Source organism: Fringilla coelebs, assembly GCF_963513975.1.
Source record: "Fringilla coelebs genome assembly, chromosome: 1".
In the NCBI taxonomy this organism is placed as follows: Eukaryota; Metazoa; Chordata; class Aves; order Passeriformes; family Fringillidae; genus Fringilla; species Fringilla coelebs.
This window is the reverse complement of record NC_140028.1, coordinates 110,235,375-110,248,905: the sequence shown is the minus strand read 5'-3', so window position 1 is coordinate 110,248,905 and position 13,531 is coordinate 110,235,375. Positions and strand designations below refer to the sequence as shown.

Sequence of the window (13,531 nt, the reverse complement as noted above, 5' to 3'; positions counted from 1 at the left end):
CCAATGCCTGATGGAAGAATGGGTCAAATGGAAGTTTATGTTTCAATTTGAGTTGCACTACTCTGAGCTCACATCAGATCTTACCCATCTCACTCTGCTTCTGCTCTACAGAAAATACTTTGGGACATCAGTCTGTAGTTGAGCTATGAAAGCTCTTGTCTTTGATGTTCAAGCACTCTTGATAAAGATGGAAAAGGTTTCACCTGCACATCTCAGTAAAAACAGGACCTGAATAGGCAGCACCTCAGAAAATCATACAGCTCACACCCAGCACACATTTGAAAACCAAAACTGCAGAGATTACTGTGAGAGAACACTGGTTTCAACAGAAACTTTAAAACTGAACAAATGGAAGGCAACACTATCTACAGTACTGTCTGAATGGCTGCAGTCATTCTCTGGAGCAACATGATCAGATCATTGGAATTTCACTTTTTATGCCAGAAAGGGAAAAGTTCTCTTACCAAAGAAACAGAAATTGAAGTACTTAGTTGATTTTCCCCCCATTGAAATATTATCTGATATAATAAGAGTTCACCTTAATGTACTGTCATAAACCTGTGGCTTTCTTAGAGCTCATAGCTTGTGATGAAGCTGCAAAGATGAGCAGACAGCACTGCCAGGGTATTAATGGTAATAGTGTACGCAAATTCTTGAACTACTGCAGGGCTTGTGAGTAAAGTGCTCAGATGGCACTGACACTTATGAAGGTACTTCTGTACATGAGAAGATTTATAGAATCCAAAAGATCAAACTTATAAATAGTAAATCATGCAAAATGAAAAGCAGAAGGGGGATGATCCCAGCTGCTATTGAAAGGTGGGAAGAGAAAAATGAGCACTATCATAAAGACAAATGCCCCACATTTGGCCTTCTTCCTTGGAAATAGCTCTTCTGCAACAGCTTAAGAATCCAATACAAATACCATGGTTGATGCACAGAGACTTCTCCAGAGAGCATTCAAGGGACCCTCAGTGAAGTTCAGAACAAGCTGTTAGCAAGGATGACAAACAGGCGGCCCATGCAGTCCTAGTGCGGCTTTGTTACCAAATGTTTCCCACCCAAACACTCCCTCACCCTACACATGGCAACCATCACCCTCCCTCTAGAAAATCTGTTGGATATCTACTACATGAAACAACACAAAGTCAAAAGGAAAGAAAGAGATCTGGATAAAAAAAAGAAGCAAAACAAGCTCATTCTGCAAAACAATGCTCACGCATTTTCTTGGTTTATTTTGGATAATTTTTCATGGATCCCTCCCCACCTCAGATGCCAAGGCAGATTTGGAACCTTTTTCTGATTTGATCAGAGTTGCCCAGTATACTTCACATAAAAGAGAAACAGAATTTGTTCACATTCAGAAAATGAACTGGAACCATCTTCAAAACAACAGTTTTTCAGGATTGTGTAGGTTTTCACAGCCTGGGGCAGAGAACAAAAGGTCACTGAAGACACAGACTTTGGTGTGCTTTACAACATGTCCCTCAGACACACCTGCTGCTTTAAGTACAGGTTTGAGAGTGACAGGGGGAAATCTGATTACCTGACCAAAATGGCAATACCTGAAGTGTTTAAGTCAGTTGGCCAGACTGCAGTTCATAGGCTTACTTTTATACAGCATTGCGATGTACATGAAAATAACAAAACTGTGTTTTCAAAGATGCGAGGAACATTATGCGAATGTGACAGATGGATTTGTGAACTGGAAAATCTCCTCATCAAAAAGGTCTTCTGGCAGTTCTTCATCTCCATCAGCAAAAAATGTAGGGAATGGAGGGTTTTTATTGCAGTCCTTGTAAGTAGGCAATTTGCTATCTCTGACCTGAAATGCAGGAAGCGGGAGAGTAGGGTTAATAAATCTTATGGAAGATTTTTAGACAGTGATACACTAGAATTTAAAGAACTCAGCTTGCATGCATAAGAAAAACCCAACAGCATTCACGTTCCACTTCTTTAAAAGAATTGCAGGTGTAACCCCCAGTTACTTTAACATCAACCCCAGATATTGAATTTAACATTTTGTACTCATCCTTAAAGAGATTTTAAAAATCAGCAAAACTAAACAAACAAACAAAAAGTCCTAAGAGAATTTGTCATTACAGTGAATCAAAACCTACTCATATGAATCTATTGCTCAATATTTTACAATGTTATTAAAATAGAAGTATAGCTTGTTTAAACAGTGCTTATTTCTCACAGTTATGTTCCTACATGACATTCCAAGTTCTATTATGCAGTGTAATCACCTCTTCAACAAACAAGACACGCGTTTGTATGCGTGATGCAAACTAATTATGGCAACTAATTTTGCAAAGATATGTGTATGTGCTGTACTGAATCCCTCTGGCTATTGCAGAGCTGCTCAGTGACTGCAGAGTTAAACATGTAAAATTCTCCACTCAGGAATTAGTACCTAAGTTTGTTGAACATGAGCCTCTAAGACAGCTTATTTGTGAGAAGAGTGGTGCCACAGAGAAATTCCTTTACTGACCTCTCTACATATGGAAAGATTTAGAATCTAGCCCCTGAAACTCCAATCTCTGAAGAAAATTAGTAGCTAGAATTATCAGCAGAAAGCAGTTTGTCTGCAGTAGCAGATAGAAGGCTGGTATCTCTGAATAAAAAAAAAAAAGAGCTACAAATTCTTAAATTTGATTTAAAATTAAATTCTTCTTTTCTATATTGTTACATATCATCTTTCTCCTGAGCTGTAATAATCCCCTTCAGCCACTCTACTCAAGTGGATTTAAAAAAAAAAATTGCAAATAGATTAGACAAAATTTTAGTACAGAGAAGATAAGCTCTTCCTCTTAGTTTCTGGTGGGGTTTTAAAGAACAGGATGCTTGTTCTTACTTGGCTGGACAAAGACCTCACATAGGACAGTTCTGATTTATGCCAAAAATTAAATAAAAAAGATTTTATGCCCTCTTAATGCTCTGTTCTGACAGCACAGTATTTACCAAATTCATATCTACTATTACTTGAACCTTTCCCAAAATACATGAGGATTCCTGCAGATAGCACATACAATAAATATGACATTCCAATACATTTTTAAGGGCAAGCTTGATAAACAGAAGAACGTCTATTGCTAAAAATGAGGGGATGAGGGGTTCAATGTGTTGCACTGGTTAGGATGGCTAAGTAGCTTTTCAGGTAGAACATTCCTCTTCTACAGAAGTGTTCTCTATGGCCTTGTGAACTGCCAGACCTGTAGTTCCCAATTTACATTGCACATCTAGCTGGAATGAACTAGACTGAGGTCCAAGTCCACAGACATTTGCTGCAACAGTGAGTTCAAAAGAAACAGAGAGCTTCAGCAAAGTCACCTGAAGGATGGTATCTTCAGAGATGTCATCGTTCCCTTTCAATACACTGTGGCTGCTTCTTTTGCTATATGAAATCCCATTTTAACTGTTTCACTGGTTATCTATTATTTCCCTTGCTAATTTCTCCTTTACTCTCTAATCCTATTACACAACAAAAGCTTTCCCTGTCAACAGCAAAACCCCTCATGATTCCTACATGAGTTAGTATTAGAAAGATTAGAATAAATGATTTTATTTATGATAACTTACTCATTTAATGTATATCTTATTTAAATGTTCTTCATGTCTACTTTTTGTTACTTTTGATTATTTTCATCCAGAAATAGTATGTGCTGCTGCATATAGGCTGTGTCATTGCAAGCAGCTCTGGACACTTGGAAAATGAAAGGAATTGAAATGTTTGTTTTCCTCCTATTTTTTTTTCCATTACTTCTCAAAACAATTTCTCATGACAGGATTTGGCAGTAAGACATCTGCTCTTAACTGAAGGAAAATCCAGTCTAATCTCAGTCCTGCATTAGTTTATTTACATGAATTTAGGATTTCTGTCCAGACTTAACATTGTATGAATTACATATTAATGCCAAGGGGCATTTTGGACAGCGTATCTCCAGTGTGATATGGAGAATTCTTAAAATAGTTTTAAGATTCTCATGAAACAGCTCCAACAGACCATTGTTGCACCCAGAGGAGTACAATAGTTTCATTTTGCCCCTTCAAAACAATCACATCTGATGTTAAAATTGTTTTCTTCTGATATGCTCTTTTTTTTATTGGTGTAATTGATGCAGTATTTCTTTTGACTGGTGAAGCTACTGCTCTTTTTCCATCTTCTTCTAAACTCATAGCTTTCAAATGCAAATTAAAGTTAAAAAAGTGTTATCTTAGAGCATCACTACCAAACTAAATGAAACCCTTTCTCCTTGAAATTAAAAAAGTTAGACGGTATTCTATTATCAGGTATTATCATTCCTATTTAAAGGAAGAACTCAACTTCATTTTACACCTGAAAATACTGATTAGCAACTAAAACATGGTATGGTTTATCTGTCTTCTCAAGAGAATTATTTAATTACTCCCTTTGCATTTATGAAGGGCCCAGCATACCAAAGGTTTCAGTAATCTGAAGTAAGAGATACAGGAACAATGATTTCACAGCAGTATAAAGGGGTTCACTGGTGTAGAGCAGCAGCAGTTACACTTGTCTGTATAAGCACATGCACAGAAAAGAAGTGCAGGTGATCCAGCACAGCTCTTCCTGCTCTCCTAGTAACCTCCTGAGAACATCCCTAATAAAGGAGTAAGTTTTCATGCTGTGCTACTAAAATCCAGTGAATTTGGCTCTCATCCACAGAAGGAATCAAGCTCATAGTCCAAACTGTTACTGCAATCCATAAAAGCATTTGCTATATACCTCATATAATAAATGCTGGGCTTACTCAACTGCTGTGTTAATAGCACTATATATTACAGTAGACTATACTACAGATAGATAGATGCTATATACAGATGATGGTATAACCACTACAGTGTATTCTCTGACAGGCCATTTTATCTAGAAAAATACTAGAGAAAGCTGAAATTTGAGCTGGTTGGATTTTTGTCACTAAATCTTTTGAACAGTCATACAGGGTCTTGCAGACAATTAATAAACTGCACTTATGTATGTCCCCCATGTTGACAGCGTAATGGGTAGTATAAACAAACACAAACTCAGAAATCTATCACTACAAAAGGCTTAACGTGGTCTTAAACAAGTGTTAAAAATTGATGCTTAAGTCACAACTCACATTTGTAGCTTAACAGGGCTTCAGGCTGTGTTAGCAAACACAACAAAGAATGCAAGCTATTTGTGTCTAAAAATCTGTTTAAATATAGAAAATGACTAGAAATAAGCTCCCGAGGTGTCATACATCACCTAACTCAGCTTCCCTGCTATTTTTGAAGCTAGACATAAAAAATGAACCCAAGAATTATATCCATTTCTTACCAGCCTTATTTTGTCTTAAAAAATAACCCAACCATACAAATCCCCCCCAAACCTCCACACAGCTCTACTAATGAGGCCCAAGGCACAGGACAGGGAACATGAAAGAACTGAAGGCACCACACTATCCCTGCATGTCCTCAATTTGAGCAGAGTGCACCCAACCCAGGCATCAACAACTAGAAACAAAGCACAGTAACACTGGGAAGTGTGATACAAAATAAGTAGGATGCAAATCACTACTTCTCGAAAAGAAAAGAAAAGAAAAGAAAAGAAAAGAAAAGAAAAGAAAAGAAAAGAAAAGAAAAGAAAAGAAAAGAAAAGAAAAGAAAAGAAAAGAAAAGAAAAGAAAAGAAAAGAAGACAAAAATAGGGAATATCAAGACTTAAGTTACTAGCTCAAGTGGAACATTGTACTAAAGCAACTTGGATATTTCAATTTAACTCAGGTCTAGCATACAAACAGCTCAGTTCAGTATCAACTTGCAAAGCAACTCCTATGGGCTACCAGATTTGCCAGAATTTCTGACTTCACTACAAGTGATATACTCAAAGTGATCAACACTGAGTATCCTAAGAAAATCAGGTGCCTTAAAATCAGGGCAGGTATAAAACACAATCCTAGACAAAATGTAACAACGTGAATTATAATATACTATATTACCCTCCCCTATAAGGCATCTACTTGAAAAAGGAGTTAAGTCTTGTGCATCTCTCTCGAATGACAAAAGAGAAGTTTTTGGTAATGCACCTGGGAGAGGAATCCAGAGCCATCACCTTTAGAAAGAGAAAGCTGTTACAGATGGTAACTAGGGGCCCAGGGATCTAAGAAGATACCACAGAAAGAAACAGATGTTTCCTGAGGTAGGGGATCTTGACAAGACCAACACACAAATCTTACAATTGCTTACTCTGCAATGGTATTCTTGTAACAGGAGAACTCTGTGCATTCCAGCACAGTCCTAAAGTTTCTTAATTTTATCACACCTTGCAACTGAGAAAGAAATCCATGTAAGCTTTTTTCATTAGTTTTCCAGTTGGCTAGAAACATTACTGATGTCAGTTATTTGCCTGCATACTTCAGTGTGCAATATCAAATGAAAGCTGATTCTAATTAAAAACAGAAATCCATCAATCCTAGTACTCTGCAATTTTATTCTGCTGAAAACAAAACTTGAAAATTTAAGTGCTTCATCTCTGTCTGAATAGAGTGCTGATGCATGAAGTTTCCAAAAATACAACATATAAAATAAATATATGCTTTAAAGGTGCACTATGGTTTTAATGGTTACCAAGCAACACAGAGTGGGTACTGAACACAAATGCCTTCCCCTTGGAGGCACACAAAAAGAAAAGTGAGCTCCAGAGTGAAATATTGCATAACAAAGACAGATGGATTCAAACTCCCTAGACATTATTCCTACTTAATTACAGGCAGGTATTTAGTGGAATGAACAGTAATTACAGCAGCTAATATCCCATAATTCCTCTCCCCAACTACAGATCCAAACAAATATACAACAATATATTGGAAGTCGATGTCTATAAGCAAACAGGAAAACACCCTGGAAGAAAGGCATAAGGCAAGCTAAAAGCACCACAGATGAGTGCAGCAAGATTAATGGAGAAAAAACCCCCTGAAATCAGAGAAGCAAACAGTATTGCTATACCTGATTTCATAATTAAAGCCTTTTCTACTCTTTGCAGATATATTTGAAAAAATAAGGGAAAAAATGAATGTAATGTAATTCATATGGCTCATGCAAGGAAAAAGCCACAGGATGGATCCACCAGTTCAAGAAACTGGAATCTCACTACATATTGCCTTCAATCTCCTAATAAGACTGGAAGCAATTTTTGGAGACCTATTTTTTAATAGCAGTGACACCTACTGCTCAAACACCTCAAACAGTGTTACGTATTATTAAATGTCATGAAAATTTGAGTCTGGAGCACTTTGGTCAAGATCTTTCATATACTCTATTATCTTAAGCAAGGAGCTATAAGGGAAGAAAAGCCTCATTCTTCCCACATATGTTCTTCTCCAAGCAGAATGTGCAGTGTCTAATCAGCAAGGGAAGAATGATCTGTTTGAATGAGATCTTCATGGTGTACATAAGAATGTGAAGTATCAACACACACAGCTTTGTTTTTAAAAACAATTCATATTACAGGTGTGTAATAAATGTTTGTTTTCTTAACTCACTTAAAATCAGAAATAAAAATTAGATTACTGAATCTAGTTAGAATAAAAGTTATAATCTGTTAAAAACAGGTACTGTATTCACTCTCAGTGGCTTCATAGGATTTTGCATCCTTACAGATAAAACAGTGAGATGGGTACCTGCATTTGCCACCAAGTGTGGATTTTAACAGCATGACTAGGGTAACAAGATGCACAATATTTTTCAACAATTAACTCTTGCTTAAGAGAACTATTAAGATCAAAGATACAGTCTGGGCATCAAATATTTCTCAATTTTTCAGCTATATTATGCTGCTTGTATGCATACATTATTATTTAAAACTAACATCCTAAAACAAATTCCCACTTAATTTCAGACTGACATTGAGAAACCAGGTTCATGCCTCAGGATTAGGAAAAAAATACTTTGAACAGTTAAGAAAAGGTCATTCACTCCAATATATGGATGAAAAGCCAGTCAAACCACACTCTTAATTCTATGTAATTGATGTCATGCCCAGTAATTTTGCAGAAGTTGTCATGAAAACTACTTTTCCTGGACATCTCTTAACCAATTTTCACTATATTGGAAGACAAATGTGTAATGTATTCCCCAGTCTTGGGCTGGACATTAAAATAAAAACAGTTAAGAGATACCTTGCCCAAGAAAAAAGGCCTTATTTGCAGCGAGAGAAACATCATTTTTTTAAGGGTAAAACACCTATTTGAAGGCGAGGGTGCTGTACATAAGGCCCAGGAGTTGTAGAATTCTGCTCCACAACTAAGAGACAAACACCGAATGCCCACAGTAAAGTAGAAGAAGATAATAAACTATTTGAAAACATCTGAATTTGATGAACTCTTCAACTTTTCAAGTCCTGAACCATTTAAATCTCTGCAGTACATCTGAGGATTTAAAGCTCTCAGATACACAGGTACATGCATACCAAACACTTCATAGTCCTTCACAGCAAAGACATTTGATACCCTGCACTCTATTCAGTCAGAATGGAAACAACTTCTTCCAAGTAAGTGGTATTTGCAGGTGTGTAGAATACACCTAAGTAGAAAGAAAAATCTACTTTGAAAACTACGCTTAAAAAGCACTTTTCTTGCTTTGATGTGAATTATTTACATCATAAGAACACTGATCAGACTCTTCATTGTTTCAAGACCGTCTATGGAAAACTGAAACAATATCCAAAAAAAACCTGAAATTAATCTTGTAGACTGCCACAGAAAATACCACTGGCACATTTATACTGATTCCAAAGGGAACTCAGATCTTTATTGAGAACTCCAGCTGTCTCTCCCGGTACCTCAACTGCTTCTTGGAAAGGTAATTGCTACTGGGTAAGAGAATGCTTTAAATAACCACTAAAGAAGGACTTGAAAAGCTTTAAATAACCTCTAAAGCAGAACATAACACTTAAATAACATTCTGGAAATCTCACCACCATGTTACAGGCTCATGCTGGCATTCAAAGGGGATGGACACAGCTTACCACAGGGTTCAGCAACTGTGCTGGTGTAGCTTAAGATACGTGGGTACAAATCTAAGAAGGAGCCATTTGAAGTGCCCAACTGAGCCATTCAGAGTGCTCACTGCCCCTGCTGACCACACTCTATCACAGAACTGATTCCACTGCCCTTTGATTCAACAGCACAGGATTTCTCAGAAGAAATGAAAATTGCATCCTACCAGTGTTTTTCCATTTGTAAATTGATTTGTAGACAGCTTAGGAGTCACTAATACCAGTATTGAAAGTAGCAAACATACCTTCACCAGACAATTGGTGTGACCTGGAACAGACCCATTTACATAAATAATGTCATGTTTTGTATTGATCCTCCACACCTAGGAGACAGGAAAAAAAATAATCAAACACTGAGTCCTGTTTAGAGATTATTCCCAGTTTTACAGAAAGAAGTCTAGCAAAGCCCAGACTGAGTAATTGGCTGTGATACCCTGGGGAAGAAAAATGTTCTGTACAGGCCTAAACTTGCCACAGAATTCACTCACATGCCACTCTGTGTGCAAACCTTCCTAATGCAGAGGCTGAAACAGTTTTAAAGGGCTGGTGACTGTATTTGGTAAAGTAGCTTTTTGTTCAGTGTAACACCAACCAAAGCTCCTAGGTCTCTTTTCCCTCTAACATCAACAAGTTGAAAAAGATGAAAAACATCACAGGTGACAAAGTAAAACAAAATGTCCTCGTGAAAATGCTTCTGTTACCATATGTTAATTTCTTAAAACCAACCAGGTGCTCAACTGAACACACACATTTTCTGCTACAAAAAATTAGTTGCAGTAAACTGAGAACAACAGCAGCACTTTTTGGCAAACTAGAGGTCAAAATGCTTTTTGTGCAAACTGCAGAGGTTTGAGTAGCTTTAGTAGCTCAGGAACTGCTGTAGCTATGCACAAATCAGAATCAGGACAGAAACTATAACCCCCTTTTTGCACATGAAAGTGAACGGCCAGGATCAAGTCAGAGCTTCAGACAACTCAGATTTGGGTTGGGTATGAACAATGGAATAAGCATGGAGACATTAACTGGAGTCACCAAAAGCCTGATTGTTTTCCCTCTTCAAACGCAGAAGTCAAGGGACATAGTGAAAATCACACTGGATGTGGAAGCATCACCCGAAATCCTAATTCCCAGGTACCACAAGCACAAAGGATGTTCAGGTAAGTTATCTGTAACCCACAAGAGAACAGGAGAACACATTTGCTGCTCCGGTCTTTCCAGCTTGCTTACTTCAAGACGCTGCTGTCTGAATTCTTGCAGAGATGGCAGACAGGACACCATTGCTTGGCAATGCCACCACCTTACACACACTCTGGTATATCCAGAACTCACCTTTAATCCAAAAGATGTCCTGTAGATGTTACCCATTTTACCAGGCATTTTCTTTCCACGATAAACTTTGGCAGCTTGCTAGATAAAAAGAAGGCCAAAACCATCATGTTAACTGCAAGAGGTACGCTTACAAACTCAAGAGGTGCACCAGAGAAAATATGCTGGTATTTCCAAGGCTGAACATATATAATATCAAAAAACTGTAATCCTGATAAGCATTTTATAAATACCTTCTGCCAGAGGTTAGGTTTTACTCTACATGTGTTCTGAAATACTTGACCACAATCACAAGGTATTTATATATATATACACATGCACACACACACATACAAACTGTAGTTTCTCTCCTCCCCTAATCAAAAAGTTTTTACACTGATGTCAGTCAGATCTTTTTTAATGTGTGTATTCTTGAGAGCAGAACTTTTAATTCCATTCCCCAGTATTCCTTAGTTTCTGTACCCAATTTTGATTGGCTGGGCATAAACTGGACAACAAAGGTGAGGAAAAAAGGGAGGAATAAGTGCAGTAATTTTCAAATCTACACTTTGTATCTTCAAATCTACGATTTGTATCCTGCACCTCTCTGTTATACATTAATAATCTTTCTTGGAGTATTTCTTAATTCTTGCGAAAATCATGATTTCAGGAAATCAGCTGAAATGCAATTCTAAGGAGAGGATTCTCTACTGAACAGTCCTGGATTACAAAAATATCTGAGACAGCCAACCATAGATGGGAAAGTACTGTCAAGGCATTGCTTTTCCCCTGTTGCATCCTTTCAGTTTGTTTCCTTCCCATCATACCTACTTCCAATACCATTTTTCATTCTATATACTTTGTGAAATTACATGCAGCATTACTGCTTAGAAAATTCTAATTTAAAGAAAAGTAAAGGGGTTATTTTGTAATGATGAATACCATCTGCTAAAATAGTGTTTAGTGTTCAAATATTTACATTCTTCAGTGAAAAGAAGTGCCAGGTGTAGAATTCTTTTGCCAGCTGAAACTGAGGACTATAAATCAGTAACACATGCTTTTACACTCTCAATTACTCAAACTTCATTGACTGCTGCCTTTTTGCTTTTACTATTCTCTTGAACATTATTAATCCTTTTCTATATTTTAATTTCTCTAAGAAATTTACAGACAGTTCATGTTCAGTACTATGACTCAGTTGATTCTAATTAGTTTGCAAAATATTCCTCTTAGTTCAGTCTAAATATTGTACAGCCTTTATAAGACAAAGCCTAAAATGAACCTGTTCAAAGAGCTTTTATACTAATATTATTTATAGTTTGACATGAAAAATATGACTCTGTACTCTGCTTAGAAATGCATAGAAGCTTACACACTTCTGGGAATAATTCCTCACTAAATTATGGGGATCAGTTCATTAAGCAGCTCCACATGCCAGGCAAGGTGATAAAAGCAACCAGGGTTCCAAAGAACAGTACAATATCTGCAGGATAAAATAACAGGCAAATCCATTCCAATGTATAAATGCTGTGATAAAAGCTTCTTAGAACTCTCTTTGAAGTTTTAAGACTATTCCTCTCACTATATTACAAAATATGCCAATTAGCTCAGTTAAAATATGTGCATTTACCAGCAATACAGAATATTCATAAATCGAGGCCTAAGACAAGAGCATTGCTCCTTCTACAGGATTCTGAACTTCCTTTGCTGCTGGGATTCCCTGCTAGCACATGGTAAATGTGACAGCTAGCTATTGTACATTTGTTCAGTTTTAATAAGCTGTTTTAAAAACAATGAAGAATGTTTTAATGGGAAATGAGAATCCTCACATTGGTAGATATTGCTCCAGGTCGTCTGTGAGTTTTTGTCTGGCCATGGCTTGCAGGCTGACCTTTAAATCCCCACCTTTTCACAACACCTTGAAATCCTTTACCGATTCTGGAAACAAAAATAATAAAGAAACAAACCTGGGTTAGTCAGACATAAGCTTTCAAGCAATAATCAACAATTTCAGTCAGGCTCGTGATTTTTTTACCTTTAACAACACTCAGCTTAGGGAAAAACATACTTAAACATGGTATAAAATCTGTATTTTGTACCATAAACATATTTTAGCACAATGCTTAGAGATTGCTTTACAGAATAAGAAGCACTAGAAGAGTCAAACAGGCAAGCAGACTAACATAAAATGCTCCTTGCTGTGATTGTCCTCACTAAAAGTTACCATAATGAATCTGTCACCAAGCAAGCAGCAGAACAAACAAATAAAAACCCTGTCAAAACCCCAAATAGTACCACTTACCACAACTTAATGTCCAGCCTAAGCATCGAGAGAGGAAAGAGATGGCTACTTAGAAGGAACATTTCTTTTCCATATAACAAACTCATCTCTTGAGAGCAGCTTTGGGTATAGTGACATGTAATTCCCTTGATCCCTACTCATCCAACAAATAAGTTCTAAAACACAATACCAAATAAAATGCATTTTCAGAGTCTATGTCCTTCATCTTTGAGCCACATGACAGCATTACGGGCTTTGGAATTCTCTATTTACTGCAAGGATAGATTCAATAGGAAAAATCACCACTGCGCAAAGGAAGAGCCGAATTAAGTGTGTGTTAAACTGGCATTATCTGTGTTCAAAAGCAGAAGTCTGACTACAGTGTTTATGACTGCACTGATTATTAAATTTAACTTGAAATTGTCTCAGTTGGTCAGAGCATGGTGCTTCTAACGCCAAGGTTGTGGGTTGCATCCCTGTAAGGACCTTTCACTTAAAAGAGTTGGACCCTGTGATCCTTGTGGGTCCCTTGCAACTTTGAATATCCTGTGATTCTGTGATTTTGCGAAAGAATCCTTTTCCTCCAATTTACAGAAATCCTTTCTCTTCAGAAGAAATCCTCCTTCTTTTAATGCACTTAATGCACATTAAAAATAAAAATATATATGCATCTAAAATAAAATTGGGTATGAGGATGCATAGAGCATGCTCTATGCAGGAACTGCACTTGGCTGCCTCTCTGCTCAGCATTGCCATGAAAAACTAGTGAACACACAAACACAGAAAACGCCAACATAAATGAAAAGTAGATTCTTCCCTCTTCCAACATGATTCAACTCTCCTCTAAGTGCTGTCCTGGTTACCTTGAACACATCAAACCACATTTAAAAATAGCCATTAGGAAAG

At 37.1% G+C, this 13,531-nt stretch overlaps 1 protein-coding gene across 1 annotated transcript in view; it reads right to left on the bottom strand.

Annotated features, from left to right (window-relative positions):
• Positions 1-1,215: 1,215 nt before the first annotated feature.
• The window catches only part of MRPL3 (mitochondrial ribosomal protein L3), a 28,468-nt gene continuing 16,152 nt past the window's right edge, over positions 1,216-13,531 (bottom strand). Inside the window, exons 7-10 of the mRNA XM_084221686.1 lie at positions 12,174-12,282; positions 10,369-10,446; positions 9,285-9,362; positions 1,216-1,825 (exon numbers count right to left, since the gene is read on the bottom strand). Coding sequence (XP_084077812.1) covers positions 1,676-1,825; positions 9,285-9,362; positions 10,369-10,446; positions 12,174-12,282 — 415 coding nt within the window. The 3' untranslated portion in view covers positions 1,216-1,675. The remainder of the gene's footprint in view (positions 1,826-9,284; positions 9,363-10,368; positions 10,447-12,173; positions 12,283-13,531) is intronic.